Raw genomic sequence first — 25552 nt, 5'->3', positions numbered from 1 at the left:
TTTTTTTTTTTTTGGAGACGGAGTTTCACTCATGTTGCTCTGGCTGGAGTACAATGGCACGATCACCCCAACCTCCTCCTTCGGGTTGAAGCGATTCTCCTGCCTCAGCTGGAGATTATAGGCATGCACCACCACACTCGGCTATTTTTGCATTTTTAGTAGAGACGGGGGTTTCTCCATGTTGGCCAGGCTGGTCTCAAACTCCTGACCTCAGGTGATCCGCCCACCTCAGCCTCCCAAAGTACTGGGATTACAGGTGTGAGCCACCGCGCCCGGCCCCCATGATGTATTTAATGGAGAAAACTATACTCAGAATTGGTACTCCTAAATTTAGGAAACTGCTAAAATCCTGTATGTATCATATGTAAACTCCTTTATTATCCTACATGTAACGTGAAAATCATTCACTGTCCCCAAACATCTTGACAACTCCTGATCTCAATTTCCCTTCCTTCCCCACACATCTCCTGAACATACACACCCTCTCACTGGCCTTGAGACTTTTGTGGATGCTATCCTTTGCCAGAAACTTCCTTCCTCTTGTCACCTTCCTTCAGGACTCAACTCAAGCATCACCTGTTCGGACCCTCTTTCGCCCCAACCGCTAGCTGCTGGCTGGCCTTCCAAGCACGTGTCCGACAACCCTCGAAACACAACCTACCCAGCGCCCACGTAGCACTGTCAGTCTTTCCAGACCAAACCCTCCACTTCTAAAAGCAAAGGGAGGCCGAGAAAGTGAAGTGAAAATCCAGGATAAGCCATCTCTGAGATGCTGCAAGCTAGAATGTTCTGCAGGGCATGGCCAGGCTCAGGCACAAAGTCTGCCTATGGGCACAGCCGCCCGCTACCCCCACCCCACAGCCATGGGCCACAGCAGAGCAGACCCTTCACTTACCCCATCCGTACACTCCAACCCCCATGCATACCCACCCAGCGACCCCATCCAATTGATTATGCACTCTGCCCTGTATTTTCGAGCCCAAGTTTCTCCCACCTAAAAAAAAAAGCCCTGTTTTCAACCATTATCTTACAGCTAATAGAAGATTTTGTCTACATTTGATGTTTTCCCTTCTTCCTGTCTCAGTCCTTTCCAATCCAGAATCTGTCCCCTGCCCCATTAAGTACTGATTTTGCCTGGGTGGCCTCTATGATTCGATATTCCGGAAACCCTTCATTTCCAGGCCTGCTCCTGCCGACACTCACAGCATCATCTAGCATCATCAGCCACATCCCTCTCCTCAGATTTCTGTCCTTGATTCATAGGGGCCTGTCCTCCTTTGATCCCTACCGGTGTGTCCGCTCCACCTCCTCAGGGCTGTACCTCAGGCCCTTGTCCCTCCCCCTCAGGCAAGCCCGCATCCTCCTCTGACTCCCACGAGTTACCCTGTGCCTCTGTGCCGGCAACTCACAAAGCTGCCTCCTGCCCTGACCTCTTCTTTTCCAAAAGGACAGATGCTCCATCTGTCGAGCTGACATCTTGATTCCCCTACTCAGGGACCACAACTCAACTTGATTCAGCGTTCCCTACCCCAGCAAATGACACCACACTATGTTCTTTAAACCCACCCTAACTTAACACCATCCTGGGAGTCATCCACGACTTCTAATCTCTCATGGCCCCTACCCAGGCCAGTGTAACTAAAAGCTGCCAACGCCATTTCCTAAGTGTCTCCTATCTGCCCTCTCTTCTCCACTGTCACCAGCAAGGCTGAGCCTCTGGTGCTGACCAGTGCTACATTCCCCACCCCATTCCAACCGTCTTCCCTCTATGGCCAGGATGATCTAAAAACTAAAGTCCAATTCCTTTATGCCTTGCTTAAAATCCCTCAAGGGCAGACAGGCACAGTGGCTCATGTCTGTAGTCCCAGCACTTCGGGAGGCCAAGGTGGATGGATCACGAGGTCAGGAGTTTGAGATCAGCCTGGCCAATGTGGTGAAATGCCATCCCTACTAAAAATGTAAAAATTAGCCAGGCATAGTGGCAGGCTCCTGTAGTCCCAGCTGTTTGGGAGGCTAAGGCAGGAGAATTGCTTGTGCCCGAGAGGTGGAGGTTACAGTGAGCCAAGATTACGCCACTGCACTACAGCCTGGGTGACAGAGCAAGACTCCATCTCAAAAAAACAAAAGAAAGAAAAAGAGAAAATCTTGCCCTTAGGCTAAAGCCCGAACTCTGGCCAAGGCTTATGCCAGCCCTGGACAGTCAGGCCCGCATCCCTCTTCAGCCCTACCTTGCCTCACTCGTGACTGGCGGCTATGCTCTCCCACACTAGCCTCTCTTCAACAGCTCTTTTCCCCTGTGTCAAGTTCTTCCTACCTTGGGTAGAAAGCACACACACAGTGCCTTCGTTTCAGGCGTTCTCCCCCTCCCCTCCCATTTGTCATGGAGCAAATTCCCACTCACGACCCCTCAGGCCAGGTGTCCTCCCTCCGAGAGCACACGTCTTCCAGGCTCAGTGCTCACGTCAGTGCCACCTCCATGCCGGCACAGGAAGCTGCTCGGCTTCCTCTGTGAGCATGCCAGTACCCTGACGCACACCTATGTGCTGGACACACAGCTTGAGTCACGGTCACCTAGACCTTGGCCTCCTAGTGTGGAAAACGGGGATACCATCCACCCTAAACATCTGTAAGGACTACATGAGGCAAGGTAAGCAAAGCATTTCAGCCCTGTGCCAGGCAGGAGGGGCACAGTACCGGGAGGATGCTGTCATTTATCACCTCTCCACTGCTGGCATCAAACACATGGCTAGGCACAAAACAGGCAGTCGATGACCCTTCAAGGCTGTGTCTAACTCCTTCCCCTTGGAGACACCACCACAAACGCAGGCGGGAGGAATGAAACCCTGAGGGCACCTTACTCCACGATGACTCCTACCGTTCTTGGGTTGAGACCCTTCCATGAAGGGTCCATGATTATGCCCTGCTATCTGACAGTCCCTCTAGCCCACCCCTGTCCCCGTGGCCTGGCTCTTACTGGGAGGCTGTTCTAAGGTCACTACAAGGGCCTGGAGGGCGTAGAGTGCCTGCAGCTCCTTCTGCTCATCACACAGGTATTTCTGCAGCAGTTTCGCTCGCGCTTTCAGCACTGCAACGTCCACTCGGAGGGGAGTCTCAACTACAGGAAGAAGACAGGAATGAGTGGGGTTGTGTACCCTTACCCTGTTTGGAAGAGGAGGCCAAGACTGACACCCACCTCCCTCCACCTGTCAGGTCCACCCTTGCCCCCCATCTCCCTGGTTCCTCTTACAAATAATTGCAGAATAGCAGACAGCCGTCATGAGGGCTCGAACTAGCGTGTTGGATGCTATCTGCTGCTCACTCAGGTTGGCCTGTATGAGAGAAACAAATGAACCCCCAGTTCTGAATTGCGCCCTCCGTCTTCATCCCTGCTGCCCCTGCCCCGCCCTGAGCACTTTGTCTCCTTTATCGACATCCAGGAGAAACCTACCTCTATCCAGTCCAACACCCGCTGGTTACCGCTGCCCTCCTTCAGCAGCTTCTCTAGCTGTCTGCTCAGCTCCTCAAAGGGGAGTGCCCTCTGGCCAGAGGATTCTGACTCCTCGCCCAGGGTATACTCCACCTTCTGCGATGGAAAAGACCCACAAGTAAGACGTAAGGTTGCCAGTGTCAGACAAGAAAGCCTGGCCAGCCTCAGAGGCTAGAATTAACCCAACGGCAGCCCCAAACCTGTTCAGCGACGAATGCACCAATGTCCTGGCCTTCAGGTAGAAATTCCTTCCAGCTAAGCCCAGCTTCTCGCCACAGCATCCCCACCTTTTTAGGACCCTGGGAAACACAAGACCAACCCAACTTAGCAACGCACTCTCTCTCCAAGGAGCCAACAGCCCTACCACATTAGTCCAACAAATATTTACTGAAAGCCTACTGGGTGCCTGCCAGGCCTTAAGGAGGCTATCAAAGTACTAACAGGCGTTCCTGCCGTTCCCTTCCATTCCTACAGTCTAGTGCAGGGCAGGCATCAGTCACACAGCCACCCAAATAATAAGAACTTGTTGGCCGGGCATGGCGGCTCACGCCTGTGATCCCAGCATTCTGGGAGGCCAAGGCAGGTGGATCACCCGCCTTGAGGTCAGAAATTGGGAGACCAGCGTGGCCAACATGGTTGAAACCCTGTCTCTACTAAAAATACAAAAATTAGCTGGCCGTGGTGGTGGATACCTGTAGTCCCAGCTACTCGGAAGGCTTTGGCAGGAGAATCACTTGAACCTGAGAGGCAGAGATTGCAGTGAGCCGAGATCGTGCCACTGCACTCCAGCCTGGGCAACAGAGTGAGACTCTGTCTCAAAAAATAAAAAAAATAAATAAATAAATGAGAACTTGTCCACCACAGTGATGACACTAGGATAGGAAAAATGACCTAAGGGCTTCTAGGAAGGGACAACTTCTAACAAGTATGCTTGTTTCCCAAATCCAGAAAATCTTAGGACACAAATACGCCCCACCCCCAACATGATAGAAAATCCTCATAAATCCAGCAGTCTGAGCGTGTCTTCTGTAAGGGGCAAGGGGCGTGTCTTCTGTTAAGGGGCAAGGGACTATGAAGACATCACTCTTTTCTTTATAACAGATAGAATGATGGCACTGGCCCTTACCAAGATCACTGCAGTTCAGATTTTAAACATGCTAGTTTTTTCACATTTTAACTAAAAGTTGTCTTATAGCTAATATATACCTTTTCTGTTTTTTTTTTTTGAGATGGAGTCTTGCTCTGTCACACAGGATGGAGTGCAGTGGCCTGATCTTGGGTCCTGCAACCTCCCCCTCACAGAGTTCAAGTGATTCTCCTGTCTCAGCCTCCCAAGTAGCTGGGACTACAGGCACACACCACCATGCCACAGCTAATTTTTTTGCATTTTTAGTAGACAGGGTTTCACCATCTTGGCCAGGCTGGTCTCAAACTCCTGACTTCAGGTGATCCGTCCTCCTCAGCCTCAGCCTCCCAAAGTGTTGAGATTACAGGTGTGAGCCACTGCGCTGTCCTGCATTTTTAAAAATATGACTGCAAGTCTTTTCTTTGAGACAGAGGCTCACTCTGTTGCCCAGACTGGAGTGCAGTGGCGCAATCCCGAGTAGCTGGGATCACAGGCCCACACCGCCATGCCTGGCTAGTCTTGTATTTTGAGTAGAGACGGGGTTTCACCATGTTGCCCAGGCTGGTCTTGAACTCCTGACCTCAGGTGATCCACCTGCCGTGGCCTCCCAAAGTGCTGGGATTATGGCACCTGGCCCAGTCTTTTCTTTCTTAACAGTGCATAAAGGATGACTTATAATCTATGGCACATTGGAGTCGATGAAATACACAAATAGTTCAATATGCTTATTTGTTGTTTAAAAAAAAAAAAAAACAACTTGTCCTGGTACACATCTAAAAGAATTAAATGATGTTGACATAACGATTCCTTTAAATCTCAAGTGTGATTACTCCAGGTTCCCACGGCTGAGCCCTTGAAACTGCACGCACTCACAACTTCCCACCACCAAGTACTACCCTCAGCCTGCCTTGCCCCATCGTTTTGCCTTTGCACTCGCTAGTTACCAGTTAACTCTCACATAGCTGCTTCAACACCCTTTGAGGAAAGCCTCCTGTCATGAATATTGTCAAATACTCCTCTGCAACCTCACGGTATTTAAGGTACTCCACTCTAGTTCAGCTATTTTATTTCACACTTTGCTTCACACTGTTGTTTTTATCATGCTGTCGTTTCTTCCTTTTTCTCTACCAACTTGTTTCTTGTGGTGTATTCACTGTGGTATCCCTAGTGCTTGGTATATGAGAAATGATCAAAGAAACCCTAGTTGAATGAATGAAGAAATGAATGCATCCATCATGGGCCTAGGGTCTTAGCCATTCTCCTCCAGTCTTGGCCAGAACTCACGACAGGCACTGGTGTGCGGAGACAGCCCACCTCCGTACTTCCTCCCCCATCACCATCACTCCACTCCACCAATGGACCACGACGCTTCAGGGCCACACCAAACAGCCAAAACCACACCGCAGAAGGCATCTCTGGACTCCTGGCCCTCACTCACCATGCTTTTGCATAGGAGGCCCAGGATCTCCAGCAACAGGGAAGCAGCTTTGCCCAGCGGTCTCAGAGGCTTTGTAATCTCCCTACAAGAAAAGCCCAATGTTGACAGCCTCCACAGTTCTCTCGCCACTACTCATCTCCCTCCAGACCAGGGTGTCCGACCCAGCACACTTCCCCACCATCTTTCCTCTGATCTTTACCTGCCCTGAATTCCACCCAGGGGGCTTACCTCAACAGCTCCCCCATGGGCACCCCACCTTCCTGCAGAATGGGTGTTACCAGTTCCGCTAGGTAGAGCCACACGTGGGGGATGTCAATTTCCATGTCCTCAGCCAATTCCAGGATTTCATACAGCCTGCAAGGGGAATTCAGTCAGGGCATTCTAGGCCAGGTCCCCACTCTCCTTCTGGGGCAACATGGCATGGCTAAGCGATCAACTATGGAGACCCCAGGAACATTTTCTATACATGGAGACAGTTATCTCAAGCTAAGGCCACCTTTGTGTCCTTAGATGGTTTTCGCCCCACTTAACCCCCCCAAAGTTATGTTGACCAGGATGGTCAAGGAACCTGTACTTTTTTTTTTTTTTTTTTTTGAGACAGAGTTTTGCTCGTCACCCAGGCTGGAGTGCAATGGTGCAATCTCGGCTCACTGCAACCTCCGCCTCCTGGGTTCAAGTGATTCTCCTGCCTCAGCCTCCTGAGTAGCTGGGATTACAGGCGCTTGCCACCACGCCTGACTAATTTTTGGTATTTTTAGTAGAGACGCAATTTCACCATGTTGGCCAGGCTGGTCTCGAACTCCTGACCTCAAGTGATCCACCCACCCTGGCCTTCCAAAGTGCTGGGATTCCAGGCATAAGCCACCACACCTGGCCAAGGAACTTATGCCCTTATGCGAGGTTTCAAGGGTCCCTAAAAGGAGGTCGAAAATTGTGGGTCTATAAAAGTGGGAGGCCCGGAGAAGTTGATCATACCCTTGGTAGTACTGAGCAGTAGACAGGTGTCCAGCACAGAGCAGCTGGTGCAGCAGCTGCCCCATATGCTCACGAGCAATGGCACTGCGCTCCAGCGTAGACTCAACACCATGCCGTACAAAGATGAAGAGCAGCGAGGGTGAGGCCAGCTCCTGCACACACTGTACTGCCTCCTGGGGGTGCAGGGCACAGCAGGAAGAGAGCAGTCACTGTCTGGCCCAGACCCTGCACCCCATGCCTGCCAGCATGATCCCTCCCTGCCCACTCCTCAATCACAGACCACTCCCACTGCCTACCTTCATGTCATTGAGATGGAGGTATTCCTCTATGATGGCCTTGGATTTCTTCTCTAACTCCTCCTCAGAGAGTGCTGCCTTCGGGGGGTTCACTGGGGGTAGGGTAGCTTCTCGCTTCACTGTGGAAGGAGAATACAGATTAGAGAGACTTTTCAGTCTTCCCAGCAAACAAGATTCAGAGCGCTCAAAAAGCTGGTCCCGAGACAGCCTCCTTTCCCTTCCCTTCCCCTCCCAGACTCTCACCGGCATCCCGCCCGCGGTCCCGATCCTCTGTGAGGCTGGCTGCCTTGCGCAGCCCCTCAGGCTGGGAGGGCCGTTCTCTACTCCGCTCCTCCACCTCCTTGCTGAAGCTCCGCTTGGTAGCAGGTGTCCGCGCACGATCAAGCCGGTCCCCCCGGTCCCCTCCCCGTTCACTCCGATCTAGGCGGTCTCCCCGGTCCCCAGCTTTCTCGCCTCGTTCCCGGCTCAAGCTACTCCTGGAAGACAAGCACATTTTCACTCCCTTGCACTGCCCAGGTATTCATATAGTTACGCAACATGCTGAGCAACTGCTGGGCCTTCTTCTTGGCATAATGAATGTGCCCCAATCGAACCCAAGGGCTCTAAGCAGGACAGGCATGAAGAATTTCCATCCTACGGCAACAACCAGAACCTAATGACGGGACACCCAATGTGAAAAACGAAGACATCAAGGAAACCTCACCTTTGCACGACACGCCTATTATCTGTGCTTTCTGTGGGTACTGCTTGTTGAAGGGCTGAGAAGCGATTCAAGGTACTAGTAGCTGGGCGAGCAGCCTCTGATGCTAGGGATGCAGAAAACCCGCATTAAAATCTTTTCCTCCCTTCCTGCATTTTATCCACTATTTGCCAGTTTAGGAAACTTGGTCCTAGTCCCAAAAGTAAAGCAATTCAATCCCTGGAACAATACAAGCCTCCTCTATTGCCTGCATTGCCTAACCACCTTGTACTGAAGGCCTCCCTTACAGGAAAGGCTCTGTCCTCAAGGGAGCTCTGACGGACGACCACCCAGCTCCTGACACTGCCTCATACCTGCGTCCGAGGGCTTGGCTCCAGAGCCTCCGCTACTGCCCTTGCCCCAGCTCAGTCGCCCTCCAGGTGCAAAGAGCTGGTTGTTAGAATCGATAGAGCCAGGCTGAAGGAGAAAAGGGGAGTAGAGAGATAGGTCTAACCGGGCCGCATCCCTTAGCCAGCACCACCGTATGCAGCCCAACAGGGAGTGAATGGCCCAGGGCAGGGGTCAGAAAAAAGCTCTTTTGATAAATGGCCAATCTCTACTGCAACAACTCAAATCTGCCACAGTAGCACGAAACCAGCAGTAGATGACAAAGAAATAGTTGTGACTATATTCCAATAAAACTTCATGGACACGGACATTTTAAATTTTACTTAATTTCCACAACATAAATTACCATTCACTTTTTGATTTTTCACTTTAAAATATAAAAACCACAACTGGGTCCTGGGATATATGAATGGGTTGGATCTGGTGTGTGTGTGTGTGTGTGTGTGTGTTTGCCAAACACTGGCCCAGACTAATGGGAAATCCACCCTCCCTCTACAGCTGGCAGTCCTGTCGCCAGCTATCCAACCAGTTAGTCTAAAAGGAAACATGCAGCTGTCACTTTGTCAACCTTAGAAAAGTGAGGGGACTAAGATCTAAACCTGAGCTGAATCACCCCCTCCCACACACACCGTACCTTGGTGATCTTGGTGAGTCGTGAGGTGTCAATGGGGCGGCTGCCTTTGCTGATGGGAACTGTGTTCCAGCCACCATCATCCACGAGTGGAAGTCCACGGCCTGACACATAAAGAGGGGCGTACTGGAATAACGAGGAAATCCTAGCAGCCCCTTCCCCTGGGGCCACCCCCAGCCTCCCTTCCTCAGATCCTCAGTTCCATCATGGGGTCTCAGTGGCCCAGACACGTGGCACTAACAGGAAGTCATCAGAGGAAAGTATAACCTCCCAGTCCCTTCACTGTTCCCTTCCCAATCCCAGCCTAGAACTCACTGATGGGCGGGCCTGGGGGGCCACCCCGACGCTTGTCACTGCCCTTGGCCATGAGCTGCTGCACTTTGATGTGCTCCCGGTGCTCTTCCATCTCAGCCTCCTTGTGGATCTGGTCAATGGTCTTGGGACCCTGATCCCCTCGGCGCGGCACCCAATTGCTCTGTGGAGACAGAGAGCCAGTCACGATGATGTCGGGGAAGGCCAGTCAAGGCGGTGTCAGAAGTCGGAGGTGGAAGACTGGCGGGGGACACATACCCCTCGCAGATCCAGCACGTCCTGCAGCATAAAGCGGATGCGGGACGACGTCTTCTTTTCTTTAATGATTTTCTCCATCTGGTTGAAATACTGATCCATTCGGGGCTAGGGAGGAGCAAAGGCATCAGGCCAGGAACTTCTTGTCTCACCTGTAACTGCAGGCCCCGCCCCTTCTCAGGCCCCCAGCCCCATCACTACGGCTCCGTGAGCCCCACACATTTCAGCCCATCCCCACGAGATGCAAGGACCCATACCTTGGCTTTTTCAAAGTCCAGGTCTTTGCCAATAGTGGTGAGCAGACGGCAAAGGCACTCGAGGGACTCTTCGTCGTGGTTCTTAAGCAGTTTGACCACACAGTCATGCATTATGGCCTCTGTTAACATCTTCAGCTTGAACAACTCTCCAATAAACTTGATATTCCCTAAAGAGCGCCGCCGGGCTATGTCCCGAGCCTCTTCCAGCTCTTCCTTCAGGCGTCCTCGTTCCTCTGCCTGCCATTCATGGGACAGGGATTATGTCAAGAAGAGAGCCAGCCACTGGGCTAAAACCCTTTTCTACTATCTGGATATCCAAACCCAGCAATAAGCACTCAGCCCTGAGGCAGCTGGCTGGGCATAGTGGCTCACGCCTGTAATCTCATCACTTTGGGAGGCCAAGGCAGGTGGATCACTTGAGACAAGCCTGGCCAACATGGTGAAACCCCGTCTCCGCTAAAATCAAAAAAATTAGCCAGGGGTGGTGGTGTGCGCCTGTAATCCCAGCTACATGGGAGGCTGAGGGAGAAGAATCACTTGAACCTGGAAGGTGGACGCTATGGTGAGCCAAGATCACACCACTGAACTCCAGCGTGGGTGACAGAGCATGACTCTGTCTCAAAAACGAAGAAAAAAAAGGTCCTGACAGAGCAACTCCCAAGACACCACCATCTCCATTCCAAACTCCGCAGCTGGGCAGCGTCTGCGTGAGGGAAGGTGAGTGGGCAGAACCGGTGTGGGTTTCCTCACCGTAGCGGCTTCATCCATCTCTTTTTGCTTCTTCTCAAAAACCTCATCATCATCTTTGTCTTTCTCAAACTCCTTCTGACATCGATTCAACAACAGCTTTCGGAAGTTCACAGTCACTGTTGGCTTTTCTGTAGTGGGCACTTTCAGCTGTAGGTGAGAGAAAATGTCACACTCAGACGAATCCAGGGCAGGGAAGGCCCTCCAATAGTCTTTAACTACCTGGCCCTGGAAGGTCTCTGGCCCCAGCTCTGCCTCCTTCCAGCTGCAGGAGGCCCAAGTTGGAGGGAACCAAGAAGCTGGACTCAAGGGAAGAGAAATGAGCAACTAGACCACGAGATTTCGAACCCAGCAGACACTAACCGCCATGAGGCAGCGGCACATGTTGGCATAGGCCACAGAGAAGTTGGGCTCAGAAATGGCCTTCTCAAAAATGAGGTCAATGACCCCTTTGAGGCGTTCCTCGGTGTCGATGGCCAGCTGTGTCACTTGCTTCATCAGCTGCTGGAACATCTGGGGTGTCAGCTTATTCAGGATGGAGCGCACCCTGCGGAATAGGTCCTGGAGGTAGAAGAGACACGAGTTCCAGTGAGGGCCTCAGCACAGGACGTTGGGAGGGACCGCAGAGGGTGGCAGGGACTTAGGCATGACAGACACTGGTGATAAAGAGAAGCAAAGAGGACACAGATGGCAGACCTGGAGAAGAAAGAGAGACACACGGAGAGCAGGCCTCGCCAGTACCTGGGTTTTGCTGCCATCAGCATCCTCTTCCCCTCGATCCTTATCAGCCGCTGTCCGCTTACTGCTGGGTTTCCAGGCTTTCTCTGCTTTGTTTAGTTTTATATCTTCAGTCATTAACACCGTGGCAATGATCTTGCGAGGTTCCTTTCGGGCGCCCTGCTGAGAGCGCCGGGGTCCCAGGCCAGCCTGCTAAGCAAGGGATGAAGTCAAGAGGGACATGGAACTAGTCAGTGCAACATGTGACACCAATACTACACACCTCCAGGGCCAACCTCTCCCCCAGCACTGAACACAACAAGGGAGTCATCCACCCCCACTCCTTGCCCACCTGCCCCTTTACCCAGCCCCACTCACCGGCCCTCGGGGCAGCTCCCCACCTGGCCCACCCCTTGGGGGCCCACGGGTGCTAAGGGCTGGCCGGCCAAGGTTGGCAAAGGATGGAGTGAAGTCTGGACCACAGTTTATGCCTTGTAGTCTAGCAGGATCCAGTGGCCGCAATGGTGTTTTATTGGCCTGCAAGAGGACAGGAAAAGGTCTCAGAAGCAGGCTCCTCCCCAGTCCATCCAGTGCAAACTTACCCTCCCCGACTCAAGCCACCAACCTTGTCCAGCACCACATCACTGATATGGGGCAGACCCTCTGGCTTCTGCATACTGGCAAAGATGAACTGAAAACCAAGCAGGAATTCACGGTCGTAACGTTTTTTCTCCTCCAGGTTTAGAGGCTTCCACTGATCTGCAAAGAAAACAGAATGAAGCATCATACTGTCGCCTCTGGCCCTAGTAAGAAAACTCACCATTCTCAAGCCTTTCCAGCATACCTGATTTATATTCGTACTTCTGTTCCCCAGGCTGGATGTTCTCAGCATTATGAATTTTGTCTTCCTTTGAGTCCCAGGTCTCTTCTGCTTCCTCGGGACGTGGGGGCACACTGCTGCCCTCAGACTCCGGGCCTGGATTGCTGCCTGCGGGAGGCTGGTTTTCCACCTCTGGTACTGCCGGGTTCGCCTAGAGCAGAACATCCAGTTTAGGCTGTGGAATGACCACTGTTCCACACCTCAACTCAGTGCTCTTCCCTCCCGCTTTCTGCTCCCTTACCTCCTTGAAGGCATCCAGAAGGTCTCCCACAGCCTCCTTCTTATTTAGCTCCTTAATTTTTCGTCTCCTCTTTGGCACAGATACTGCCACTAATTTAAAAAAATAAATAAAAGCACGGGTCTGTGCCAAGGTTTTAAGGAGCATCCTTAATCCCTGGGAAATAAAAAGCAGCCAAAGCACAACACCCCCTTCCATCACCCTCTTTAGGTGTGAAAGTCCTGAACCCAATTCTTAGATTCCACTGCAGGCCTCCTACAACCCAAACGCACAGCAAAAATGGGAGGTCATCAAGGAGGGCGAGGAACCATGTCCCCTAGCCGGCCTACCTCTCCCGACCAGCCACACCTTACCTTGGGTGGCTGCTGCTGCCTCCAAATTCTGGGACAAGTTGGCTGGGAGAGGGGCACTCTCTTGGGGGAGCAGTTCCTCTCCTCCTTTCTCACTCTCAGCTTCTCCTGCTTCTCCTTCTTCCTCCTCTTCTTCCTCTTCCTCCATTTCCTCCTCCGGAGCTGGGGAAGTAGCTGAAGGAGCCATAGCAGGAGTGGCAGAGGGGACGGTGGGCGGCACCACTGATGCTGTGACTTCCTTGGCCTGCTCCTCTGGCTCACTGACTGGGCTTAAGTCCACAGCTGGTGGCGAGGGGGCTCCGTTGAGCAGCTCCTCAGGTTGGGCAGTTGGAGCGATGGGCACAGGGGATTCGGAGGGGCAAGCTGGGGGAGGGGCAAGCTCTGGGCTTGACTCCACCTCTGGTTCCAGATCTTCAGATGGGACGATGCCATTAGGCTCATGACTTTCCACTGTGTGAGATGCCAGAGGGTTGGGAGCCTGGAGAGGACTGGAAGAGAACTCGGATTCTGGAACCGGTTTGCTAAGCGTCACTTCTACTTCCAGTATGGGTTCGGCGAGAGGAGTGGGTTCTGGAGAGAGGCAGTATGGCTCCCCAGTTTCACAGGAGACGGGGGCTGATTCCTCTACAGACATTTGTATCATCCCCGTTGTCACAGTGTCCCCAGGAAGAGAGAGGACTGCGAGATTAGGCTCAGACCCCGGTTCCAAGATTGGGGATGGCGACGGGGTCGGAGAAGGTGATGAAGGCTGGGATTCTGAAGGGCTGTGCTCTGGGCCAGGCAGCCCTGGCCGGTCAGCAATGATTGCTCCCTGTGACCGGTCATCTGCACCACGGGAAAGAAGAATGAGTGACTACAGGCAAGTCCTTCACTGCGGCTGTTCCCAACCTCCCAGCCAAGGCATTCCCAACTTAACACCCCCTCATCATCTTCTCCCACCTAAGCTATACTTCCATTTTCATCCAAAACCCAATTCACCCTCAAAATCCCACGACCTGAAATCTAAGTCATTCTTCTCTGGTACCCAGTTCAAGACACTCAACCACCCCAGCATTTAAACTGTCAACATTCCTTTTCCCCATAAAAGCTCCGTCCCACCCTCTTACTTACCTGGCCGGACAATGACAGCAACCTGGGGCGTCTCCCCATTAGCTTGAGGCTCCAGACCGCCTCCCGTCTGCAGGACACAAAGGGTTACCAAGTTTGCACTGAAGAGTCCCACAACCCTTCTTTACCAGAGCCATTTCTACTTTAGCTCTGCCTAGAAATCCAGGAAAGCAGGGAAATCAATCCCTTAGTTGAAAGAAAAGATCAAGCGACTTGGGAGTCCAGGGCAGAATAGACATCCCAGCCAGGGTACCACTCAGAAAGCAGACAGTACCTGGGGAGGAGTGGGTGTGGAGGCAGTGCGGGCCCCAGACATGATCTCGTCCGTGATATCCTTTCCTCCTTGGTTTGGATCTCGAATTCGGATCTGGGGAAAGCAAGCTATGGTATGAGTGGGAAGCAGGAGGAGCCCACCTCTCCACCCTGCCCCACTCTTAAGACTCTGGGCCAACTCCCCACCCCCCACTGGGAAGCAGGTGGGTGGGTGCCAGAAAGCCCGTGAGTTCCACTTTCAGCCCATCTGGCTGCTCTTGTAGTCCCTGCCCTGGCTCCCACCCTTCAGAGACCCTTGACCTCACAGAGCAGCCCTGTACATCACAATGCCCCTCCCTCCCTCATCCCTACCCCACTGGCAGTCCCCAAGTCAGAGGCTGCATGCCCTGGGGCCCAGGACCCCCACCTAGCACCCAATCGGCTCACTTGTGGCTAGTGTGCCTGATCTCTGGGGGCAGGGCCCAGATCCAGTAGGTGGAGCCAGGGTGACTCAGCGGCTTCCCCAGCTCTGGCACCCTATTCTGGGCACCACGCCCAGGGCTTGAGGACTGAGCAGAGGCGGAGGCCTTGAGAGCTTCCATGACTAGGGTGGGTGGGGGCTGGGGCCACAGAAAACAAACCATTTCCAACGCAAGCCACCAGAAACCCAAAACCAAGCATAGTTCTTCCAAACCCCAGCACCCAGGTCTCGCAGGAGCTTCCTCACTAGCGACTTCAGTTTTCCCATGACCTGCTTCTACGGTGAAATCTTAGAATCTCACAAAGAACCCGAGCACTCCAGACCCCATTCTCGGCCCACTCCCAGGTCCTTCCTCCTCAAGTCACTGTGCAAATGTCCCAGTAGCACCTGACCTTGATTTTCCCCTTCCCAGATGTCCCAGAGCCCCTTGCTGCTACTCACCGTCTTCCGCTCCCTCTTGGGAGCAATCTGGGGTGGCTGGTTCATCAAAACTGGGGCGGGGGCCACACCAGTGGGAAACTGCTGCACCCCTTGGGCTGGATAATAGGCGCCAGCTTGGGGGAGGGGGAACAGAGAAAAATGGAGGCAGCGTCAGGGCCCAAGCATACACTAATGCCTGCTTGAACACCTCCAACCCCAGAACCTCTCATCACCCACAGCCGGCCCCTGGCCCTGCCCTGCCCTCCTCCCCCAGGAAATTAGGTGTCTGTCAAAGCTGGGGAACCAGTCTGAGCTGCATTTACAAGAATTCCTAACACTGACACACATACATACACACACACCCCCCTTGCAGGCAGGCACTCTTTCCCACCACACGCCAGCGACCAGGAGGATTTATGTCTGTCCTTCTACCATACGAGGTACTCTGGTGTGTTGTACACACACTCTGAACCTGAAACAGAGCCAGGTCTGTGGCTGGGAATGAAAGAGGTGTGCCAACCCTGTTCCATTCAGCTTCAGTCTAGTTCCAGTCTCCAGCCCTTTACAAAGGGGCAAAGAAACAAGGTAACATTATGAACTAGGGTCAGGATGAAGAAAAATTAATTCCTTAAAGTAAATTATCTCTAAAGTGGGGTGTATCTTTTTTTCCCCTAAAAAAAATTTTTTTTTTGAGACAGAGTCTCACTCTGTCGCCCAGGTTGGAGACCAGAGGCATGATCTCAGCTCACTGCAACCTCCACTTCCCATATTCTTGCAATTCTCCTGCCTCAGCCTCCCGAGTAGCAGGGACTACAGGTGCACACCACCACATCCGGCTAATTTTTTGCATTTTAGTAGAGATGGGGTTTCACCATGTTGCCCAAGCTGGCCTCGAAATCCTGAGCTCAGGCAATCCACCCCCTCGGCCTCCCAAAGTGCTGGGATTATAGGCGAGAGCCACCACGCCCAGCCAAAAAAAAAATTTTTTTTTTGAGACAGTTTCGCTCGTTACCCAGGCTGGAGTGCAATGGCGCGATCTCGGCTCACCGCAACCTCCGCCTCCTGGGTTCAGGCAATTCTCCTGCCTCAGCCTCCTGAGTAGCTGGGATTACAGGCACGCACCACCATGCCCAGCTAATTTTTTGTAGTTTTAGTAGAGACAGGGTTTCACCATGTTGACCAGGATGGTCTCAATCTCTTGACCTCGTGATCCACCCGCCTCGGCCTCCCAAAGTGCTGGGATTATAGGCGTGAGCCACTGCGCCCGGCCCAAAAAAATTTTTAAGGCTGGAATACAGTGGCACAGTCTTGGCTCACTGCAAACTCCACCTCCTGGGTTCAAGCGATTCTCTTGTCTCAGCCTCCTGAATAACTGGGATTAAAGGAGTGCACCACCACGCCCAGCTAATTTTTCTATTTAGTAGAGACAGGGGCTGGGCATGGTGGCTCACACCTGTAATCCTAGCACTTTAGGAGGCCGAGGCAGGCAGATCACTTGAAGCCAGGAGTTCAAGACCAGCCTGGACAACATGGTGAAACCCCAGCTCTACTAAAAATACAAAAATTAGCTAGGTGGGGCGGTGCACACCTGTGTCACTACACTCCAGCCTGAGTGACAGAGCAAGGCAGTCTCAAAAAAAAAAAAAAAAAAAAAAAAATCTTAAAATTTAGTAGAGACGGGGTTTCACAATGTTGGCCAGGCTGGTCTCAAACTCCTGACCTCAGATGATCCGCCCGCCTCCCAAAGTGCTGGGATTACAGGCTTGAGCCACCACACCCGGCCCCCACCTTAAATTTTAAAATAGAGACAGGGTGTCACTGTTTCCCAGGCTGATCTCGAACTCCTGGCCTCAAGCAACCCTCCTGCCGCCCAAAGTGCTAGGATTACAGGCAAGACCCCCCTCGCCTGGTCAGAATGCATTCTTCAATTTCATCCCTCAGTTCCACTTTGACAAGCAGCAGAGTGCTTTATTTGTTTACATTTTGCATACATATAAACAAAAACATACAACTATGAGAGATTCACTCAAAATTTTTCCTGATAGATGATCAAAAAACTTGGAAGCCACTGCCATAAAGAAGAGACTAATCCTTTCCTAGAATGTAAATACAAGATAGCTACAAAAACTCCCCAAATCTGCGTTACATGGGCTGTCACCCACAGAAGCAGTGTCACAGGAAGAGCCCACTAACAGCCCAGAGGCTGGCGCCTGGTCCTGCATTCCCTGTGGGGAACACTCTCTCTCGGCAACAGAATCAAATTTTCTCCCCACAATCAACACCAGTTAAATATTAAGCACCAATCCCTACCACCTATTAACCTTATCATTTTTAGACCAAAAGCCAAGCCTAGGAAGGGCTTCTGCTTTAGAACCCAGTAGATGAGGTTAGATGCTCCCTTGGACTGGTTCTCACCTCTTACTCCCTCCCCTGCTTACCGTAGGTCCCAAATTCTGTCGGGCTTGCACCTGGATAGAAGCCTGGGGCTCCCGGCTGCACAGGGTACTGCTGTGTCGGGACAACATACGTGGAACGCCCCTGGTCAGGGAGGGGAGAGAAGGAATGGAGGGAGCTATGAGTACCACATCAGACCCCAAAAAAGAACACAGGTCAAGACAAGACAAGCCAACTTTGGGCAGAAGGAAGTCCCACATCTGGAAAAGGGATGGAACTGGAGGGTCAGGGTGAGGGAAGTGAGGGTGTGAGGGTCTGTGGCTTCCAGCCTCCAAGCCTCCAGCCTCACCTGTCCAGGGATGTAGTAGGCCCCCTGGGAGGCTGGGTAGGAGATCTGGGAAGGGATCATCATTACTTGGGATCCAGCAGGGTAGACATGGGCAGCTGGGCCAGGGCGGGCAGGGGCTGCACTCTGCACTCGGGAGGCTGCACTGCTCGGGGGCTGGGCCCGGCTAGGGTAGAAGTGCTGTCAGGAGGGAGGAAAGCAGTTGGCATTGTAAAGAGAAGGAAACGGACAGAAAACAGCCACTCCGCAGTGTCTCTGTGGCCTGGAAAGAAGTACTGTGGGCTTCAGAACGTGGAGACAAATCCTTCCAAGACCATTTGACTAAATGGCTAAGCGGCTTCTTGAACGCACACATGCCCTCCAAATTCAGATGTACACTTTGCATTCTGCATAGACTGACTCTCACTGCCACACGTACTCGTGTTGCCTCTACCAAACTAGCCCTCCGCAGAGGCTTCCTAGCACCCAGATGCATCACGCCCGAGTAAGGCATGTTTCGGGCAACATACCCCCAGCATGCACTGCTCCCCATAAGGCAACGAGGAGCTACCATTACATGCAACAGCCTCCCCGTCCCCAGATACGCTACTCGCTCTTCAAGATGTAGCCCCTAACATGCATCACTCAGCCTCCAACCGAGAGAACCTGGACACCAAACAAGTCACCACCCTGAAGACCCCCATTCCCTGGTCTAGCCCCTGACTAGGGTGGAGGGTAAGGATGAGACCAGGAGACGGTCCAGGGTTAGGCAAGGGGTATTACCTGCAGAGACCTGAATCCTCCCTGAGAGCACATGGGGACAGGAAAGAAGAGAATTATCCCCCAGGTGATGGCAGTGAGGGACGGAATAAAGGCAACGGGACAGGACAAGAATCTTCCCACTTAGTAAGGAAGAAGTTGGGGAACAGAGAAAGGCAAGGACCAGCTGGAGTGTTTACCTCACCACGGTCCAAAGAGAAAGCAGAGAGAGGAATAGAGCAATGGCAACCTCCCGCAAAAGGGGCGAAAACAGGAGAGCGAGGGCTGGCAGCAGGGCCCAAAGCACTGCCCCCAATTCTCAGAGGCACCAGGATCCCAGTAATGCCACCCTCATTGACCACATACTATCCAAGGGGCCAGCCACCGTTAAGTAATCAACAGAGCAAGGCACAGAGCCGCATGAAAGAACACACAGAACGAGGGCCAGGTACGCGCCTCCAGGGTCCATCCTAGGCCTAAACTGGCCAAAGCCTTCCAGTGCTCCCACCCAGGCCCCCTACTCCCCTCCCCACAGCCCCTCACCTGGCGGGGCTGAGAAGGCGTGTTCATTTGTGTCGCTTGTGGCGTACTGAACACCACCGGCGCTGTCTGCCCCGGGGGAAACGCTGGCTGAAGGGGGGAGACCAGAGTTCAGCAAGAAGGGCAGCCCAGGTGGGGCAGAAACCCAAGCTGGTGAAATAATGGGAGATCTGCGGCTAGAGCCTCAACAATCTACACACCCCCTCCCCGTGACAGCCCCCGGGGGCAGCCCAGAGGCCCTGTCTCAGTTTGGCAGCAGGCGGCTGCACTTTGCCCTGACACAGATGGGGGTAGGAAAATCCAGAGGCTGGAACCTGTTCCTGCCCGACTGCCTGGCCTCCCCACCCCACCCCCACCCCTGCTAATGCCTCCCTAATTACCTGTGGGAGTCCGGGGGATGGGGCGGGTGGGGGGCCTGTGGACTGTGGAGCTTTGTTCATTTCATTTGGTGCCACATCAGGGTCCCCCCAGCACCTGTTGGGAAAGAGTGGTGCTCAGGAAGAGGAAGGGACCCCAGCTTAAGGCAAATGGGGCAGTGGAAGGGCTGATGCAAGGGCTGGGTCCCATACGGAGCCCCAGAGATGCCAAGAGGGTGAAGAAGCAGAAAGGATATAGCCTGTCCCCACCAACATGCTGTCACACCCGCATCACTTCCGACCACCACTGGCCTACTGAAACAAACAGTCCCCTCACTCACCCCCTCGGTTAAGAATAAGTCCACGGTGCGGCCTACAGGTTCTGGGCATCCGAGAGCCTGGGGTTGGGAGGTGAGGGGTATCAACCTGGCTCCGCGGGGCCCAAGACCAACCAGACCGGAAATTCCAGGTCTCGCTGGCAGCAGGCTCCCAGATCACGAATGGAGCTAGCTGCTTCGGCCGTGGTGTCCCCACCCCCCACCCGGAGACACCGGGTTCAGGCCTGGCCCAGGGGCACACAAGGTACGCCTGCGGCCGGGTAACCCGCACTGGGCCAGAAGCGAGGCCTGCCGCCGCCCAGAAGTGTAGGCCAGGAAGGGCGGGAGTCAGGCCCTAAAAGGCCAGCCGGGCGGCGGCGGTGGAGGAGCCGGCTTCAGGCAAGTGAGGGTCGGCCTGGAGGGCGGGCGGGGCCGGGGGCTCCTCCCTGCCCGCCGCCACCGCCTCCCTCCCCTGCGCCGTCCCTGCGCAGCGCGGGCCAGTGCCAAAGAACAACGTGTCACTTCCCGGCGGCCCGGCCGCGAAGGGGGGAGGGGGCGGCGGGCCGGGAGCCGCGGTGCCTGCGCCCGTAGGCCGCCGGGCCTCCTCGGGTCAGGCCTAGGTGGCATTTCGCGGCGACGAACCCGGCGCCCTCCCAGCCCGCTGGGCCCGCACAGTCGGGCCCTGCGCTCCCCACCCCCACCCAGCAGCCAAGCCGGGCCGGGCTAGGCACACGTGGGCCGGGGATCGGGGCCCTGGCGGGCCGGGGCCCGGGCTCGGGCCGCGGGGCGAGGGCGCCGGGGCGGCGGCGCAGGGTGGCGGGTCCCGGCCCGGATGGCGGCGGATGCGGGGGGGAGGGGGTGGGGGGGCCGGGTCGGGCCCGGACATGGCGGCTTTACCTTCAGTCTCCTTCAGTCCGCGCGGCCGAGCCCCACGCAGCCGCACAGACGTAGTCCACAACCATTTCCGGCTCCCCGCACAGATCCCGCTCGGCGGCCACCGCTTCTCCGCAGGCGCAGCCGGCGCCCCCACGTGACCGGCGCAGAAGGCGGAGTCGCGCCCGGCGCCCTGCGCCGCGGAGCACATGGGATTTGCCCCGCCCCGTCACATGACAGCCACTGCCCGCCCCCGTGTCCCCTCCCGAACTTTGAAACTCCCAGACCGACTCCCCTCTGCGCCTCCCTCTGTTCCGCGGTTCTTTAGTTCATTCATACTTTAAGGAATCATTTATTGAGTGCATACTAAGTAAGAGGCGAAGTGCTGGTTGGGGTCTGAGAATACTGAAATTAAAGACTGGGTCCTGGCTAAGTAAATGGTGATAGAATACGGATTATGCAGGCTTTGAAAAGAATGTAGGTCATTGAAAAGCCTATAACAAAAGAAATTAAAAGGATAGAAACATTATAAGTAGGCAAATAGGATGAGATTTGTAGTTTAAAAAGATCATAGGTGGGCGTGGCACTCACGTCTGTAATCCCAGCACTTTGGGAGGCCGAGGCCGGCGAATCACCTGAGGTAAGGAGTTCAAGACCAACCTGGCCAACATGGTGAATCCCTGTCTCTACTGAAAATACAAAAATTAGCCGGGTGTGGTGGTGGGCGCCTGTAATCGCAGCTACTCGGAGGCCGAGGCAGGAGAACCAGTTGAATCCCGGAGGCGGAGGTTGCAGGGAGCCAAGACCGTGCCATTGCACTCCAGCCTGGGCAACAAGAGTGAAACTCTGTCTCAAAAATAAAAATAAAAAATGGCCGGGTGCGGTGGCTGACGCCTGTAATTCCAACACTTTGTAAGGACGAGGCTGGGGGATCACCTGAGACCAGGTGTTCGAGACTAGCTTGGCCAACATGGCAAAGGAAACTCCATTTTTACTAAAAACACAAAAATTAGCTGGGTGTGGTGGCTCAGCCTGCAGTCCCAGCTACTTGGGAAGCTGAAGCAGGAGAGAATCGCTTGAATCTGAGAGGCGGAGGTTGCAGTGAGCTGCGATGACGCCACTGCTCTTCAGCCTGGGAGGCAGAGCAAGACCCCATCTCGAAAAACATAAACAAGGCCAGGCGTGGTGGCTCGTGCCTACAATCCTACACTTTGGGAGGCAGACGGGGGTAGATTGCCAGAGCTCAGAAGTTCAAGACCAGCCTGGGCACCATGGTGAAACCTCATCTCTACTAAAATATCAAAAATTACCCGGGCGGTGGGCCCCTGCAGTCCCAGCTACTGTGGGGGCTGAGGCAGGAGAATTGCTTGAATCCGGGAGGCGGAGGTTGCAGTGAGCTGAGATTGCGCCACTGCACTCCAGCCTGGTGACAGAGCAAGACTCCGTCTTTAAAATAAAAATAAATAAATAAATAAATAAATAAAAATAAAAAATGACCAGGTATGGTGGTTTATGCCTGTAATCCTAACACTTTGGGCAGCCCAGGCAGTGATTCATGAGTTCAGGAGTTCAAGACCATCCTGGCCAAGATGGTGAAACCCCATCTCTACTAAAAATATGAAAATTTTTATGCAGTGGCTAACACCTGTAATCCAAGCGCTTTGGGAGGCCAAGGCAGGCGGATCACCTGAGGTCGGGAGTTTGAGACCAGTCTGACCAACAGGGTGAAACCCTGTCTTTACTAAATATACAAAAAATTAGCCAGGTATGGTGGCTCATGTCTGTGGCCCAGCTACTCAGGAGGCTGAGGCAGAATCACTTGAACCTGGCTGGCGGAGGTTGCAGTGAGCTGAGATTGCGCCACTGCACTCCAGCCTGGTGACAGAGCAAGACTCTGTCTCAAACAAAAAATAAAATAATAAAAATAATAAAAGTAAAAAATAACGCTAGGCACGGTGACTCACACCTATAATTCCAGCTTTGGGAGGCCGAAGCAGGTAGATCACCTGAGCTCAGGAATTCAAGACCATCCTGGCCAACACAGTGAAACCCCATCTCTACTATAAATACAAAAATCAGCCAGGTATGGTGGCACGCACGTGTAATCTCAGTTAGTGGAGAGACTGAGGCAGGAGAATCGCTTGAACCTGGGGTGTGGAGGCTGCTGTGAGCCGAGATCGTGACTGCACTCCAACTTGGGTGACAGAGTGAGACTGTTTCAAATAAATAATAAAAAAGATCAGACACTTCCACAGAGGGGCAAAAGCATAAGGATGGGAAGAATAAGGACAGAAGAGAAGTAATCCTAAAACTGACAGCCAAAAGATCTTGGAGGCCAGAGGGACCATCATCCTAGAGCCAAACTCACAGGTCAGATAGCTTGGGTTTTCATCCAAACTCTGATACTTATTACCTGGCCAGAATTTGTCATCTTTCCCTACTCAGTGGAGTCCCCCAAACATATTGTTGCTTACATAATGGTTAGAGCCCAATCTGAAAATCTAGGATTCATCCTACATTCCTTCTTCATCCACACTATGTCTAATAAGACACCAGGTCCTATTGGTATTTGGATCAAAATCAAGTCCTATTATCTTTTAAAAAATCACTCTTCTACCCTTCCCCATGTCCCCACTTCAACTGCCCTAGTTCAAGCATTCATTTCCCTTGCCTGCTCTCCCGTCAGTCCTCTGGGGTGAGCTTTCTCACCCAGGTAGCTGATCATGTCACTTTTCTGCTCTCAATGGGCCCCATTGAGAGATACTGTCAAATTCTTAGTATAACAAAGCTCTTGTAAACCTGGTCTAAGCCTGAATTTCTAGCTGTATCTCCTACCACACTTCCCTGGCCCCTATACACTTAGCCAAACCAAATTATTGGTAAGTTTCTGAAAAGAGTGTTTCCTCCTCCTTGCCATTGCTACTCCCTTAGCTATATTCTGCCCTCTTTTTCCTCTGTACAAACTTACCTTCCTCTAAGTATAAGCTTCCTCAAGGAAGTCTCCCCTGACTGTCCCACGCACTCAGGCTCTGTCTCACTGATCCCAGGGTACATTGTTCACACTCTGGTACAGTATCGATCACAATTGTTTTCATCACTGCATTCAACTTTTTGACCATAGGATTTTTTTTTTTCTGTATTTGTATCCCCATAAATTAGACTAATGTCTGATGTAGAGTAAGGCTCCACGGTTGTCCACTGCTAAATGAAGTACTAAAGTAAGTAAGTAAATGTGAAAAGTTAAACGCCACTATGAAACTTTTTGAGACAGTCTCGCTCTGTTGCCACACTGGAGTGCAGTAGCATGATCCCAGCTCACTGCAACCTCCGCCTCCCAGGTTCAAGCGATTCTCCTGCCTCAGCCTCCCGAGTAGCTGGGACTACAGGCATGTGCCACCACCCCTAGCTAACTTGTATTTTTTAGTAGAGAAGGAGTTTTACCATGTTGGCCAGGATGGTCTTGATCTCTTGACCTTGTGATCCACCCGCCTCAGCCTCCCAAAGTGCTGGGATTACAGGCGTGAGCCACCGCGTCCAGCCAAAACTGTCTTATTCTAAAGCACAATCACCAAAATCACAATTTGGGAGAGAATTATCCTTTTTAGTGTACAAATCACTTTTTAATTTAACATTACTACCACTGGAAATCAGGTAAGGCAACTACTATATCCATATTATATAATAACAGAGGTTCATCACACATGCTAACTTGAAGATTGTGGCAGTCACAATAAAGGGGTTCAACAGGTCCACCAACTCCTTAGTCCTGTTTCAGCCTTATACAAGCTGCCAAGATGACTCAATCCAAAATTGCTGATGTCTCGTGCCTGTAATCCCAGCTACCTGAGAGGCTGAGGTGGGAGGATCACTTCAGCCTATAGAAGTTCAAGGCTACAGTGAGCTATGGTCATGCCACTGCACTCCAGCGTGGGCCACAAAGTGAAACTTTATCTCCAAAAAAAGTTTAGTAATAAAACAACTGGGCCAGGAGTGGTGGCTCACGCCTGTCATCCCAGCACTTCAGGAGGCCGAGGCAGGCAGATCATGAGGTCAGGAGATCAAGACCACCCTGGCCAACATGGTGAAACCCTGTCTCTACTAAAAATACAAAAATTAGCAAGGCATGGTAGTGTGTGCCTATAATCCCAGCTACTCTGGAGACAGAGGCAGGAGAATTACTAGAACCCAGGAGGCAGAAGCTGCAGTGAACCGAGATCATGCCACTGCACTCCAGCCTGGGTGACAAAGTGAGACTCTCAAAAAAATAAAGAAAAACACTGGCCAGGCACACTGGCTCATGCCTGTGATCCCAACACTTTGGGAGGCTCAGGCAGAAGGATTCCTTGAGGTCAGATCAAGACCAGCCTGGGCAACACAGCAAGACCCCCCACCTCTACAGAAATAAAAATAGGCCAGGCGTGGTGGCTCATGCCTATAGTCCTAGTTACTACTTGGGAGGCTGAGTCAGGAGGATCACTTGAGTATAGGAGTTTGAGGCTTCAGTGAGCTACGACTGTGCCACTGCACTTCCGACTGAGTGATAAAGACCATTTCTAATTTTAAAAAAAAAAAGTCATTTGTGGTGGTACACGCCTGTAGCCCTACCTACTCGGGGGCCTGAGGGTCAAGCCTTCTTGAATCCACTTTCTACAAGGACATCCCAGAAGTAGATGTTAACATGATCAAATCCCTCAAATAGCAGCCTCCCAAGAGGGAGAGGGGTTGCAGGAGGTAAATTTGTCCTTCATTCGGTAGCACATAAGTCAAATTACAAAAGTGTGAGGCTGGCCGGGCGTGGTGGCTCACGCCTGTAATCTCAGCAATTTGGGAGGCCGAGGCAGGCGGATCACCTGAGGTCAGGAGTTCAAGACCAGCCTGGCCAACATGGTGAAACCTTTTTTTTTTTTTTTTTTGAGACGGAGTTTCGCTCGT

General features: G+C 52.7%; 1 protein-coding gene and 1 non-coding gene across 14 annotated transcripts in view; both read right to left on the bottom strand.

Moving 5' to 3' along the window:
* The window catches only part of EIF4G1 (eukaryotic translation initiation factor 4 gamma 1), a 21734-nt gene extending 917 nt beyond the window's left edge, over positions 1-20817 (bottom strand). Inside the window, exons 1-33 of one of the 13 annotated variants that reach the window (XM_017538346.1) lie at positions 20645-20778; positions 19772-19828; positions 19455-19548; positions 19078-19164; positions 18559-18579; positions 17800-17976; positions 17495-17594; positions 15078-15190; positions 14178-14270; positions 13907-13973; positions 12800-13621; positions 12450-12538; positions 12173-12359; positions 11954-12087; positions 11707-11865; positions 11353-11541; positions 10975-11172; positions 10615-10761; positions 9865-10101; positions 9611-9715; positions 9356-9515; positions 9044-9144; positions 8376-8478; positions 8026-8128; positions 7566-7798; positions 7323-7441; positions 7027-7199; positions 6280-6405; positions 6052-6133; positions 3688-3786; positions 3449-3583; positions 3248-3329; positions 2975-3115 (exon numbers count right to left, since the gene is read on the bottom strand). In XM_017538346.1, coding sequence (XP_017393835.1) covers positions 2975-3115; positions 3248-3329; positions 3449-3583; positions 3688-3786; positions 6052-6133; positions 6280-6405; positions 7027-7199; positions 7323-7441; positions 7566-7798; positions 8026-8128; positions 8376-8478; positions 9044-9144; positions 9356-9515; positions 9611-9715; positions 9865-10101; positions 10615-10761; positions 10975-11172; positions 11353-11541; positions 11707-11865; positions 11954-12087; positions 12173-12359; positions 12450-12538; positions 12800-13621; positions 13907-13973; positions 14178-14270; positions 15078-15190; positions 17495-17594; positions 17800-17976; positions 18559-18579; positions 19078-19164; positions 19455-19514 — 4642 coding nt within the window. In that variant the 5' untranslated portion in view covers positions 19515-19548; positions 19772-19828; positions 20645-20778. Of the gene's footprint in view, positions 1-2974; positions 3116-3247; positions 3330-3448; positions 3584-3687; positions 3787-6051; positions 6134-6279; positions 6406-7026; positions 7200-7322; positions 7442-7565; positions 7799-8025; positions 8129-8375; positions 8479-9043; positions 9145-9355; positions 9516-9610; positions 9716-9864; positions 10102-10614; positions 10762-10974; positions 11173-11352; positions 11542-11706; positions 11866-11953; positions 12088-12172; positions 12360-12449; positions 12539-12799; positions 13622-13906; positions 13974-14177; positions 14271-15077; positions 15191-17494; positions 17595-17799; positions 17977-18558; positions 18580-19077; positions 19225-19454; positions 19549-19771; positions 19829-20644 lie in introns of all 13 variants that reach the window. The other 12 variants (XM_017538351.2, XM_017538347.2, XM_017538348.2 and 9 more) reach the window with 12 other exon arrangements.
* Positions 9224-9299, bottom strand: LOC119472664. The gene has a single exon (XR_005201830.1). It is a non-coding gene; the product is annotated as a small nucleolar RNA SNORD66 (small nucleolar RNA).
* Positions 20818-25552: the final 4735 nt, after the last annotated feature.

This window comes from Cebus imitator, unplaced genomic scaffold (assembly GCF_001604975.1).
Source record: "Cebus imitator isolate Cc_AM_T3 unplaced genomic scaffold, Cebus_imitator-1.0 Scaffold111, whole genome shotgun sequence".
NCBI classification, from domain to species: Eukaryota; Metazoa; Chordata; class Mammalia; order Primates; family Cebidae; genus Cebus; species Cebus imitator.
Note: the sequence above shows the minus strand (reverse complement) of the source record. Positions and strands in the feature narration are given on the sequence as shown.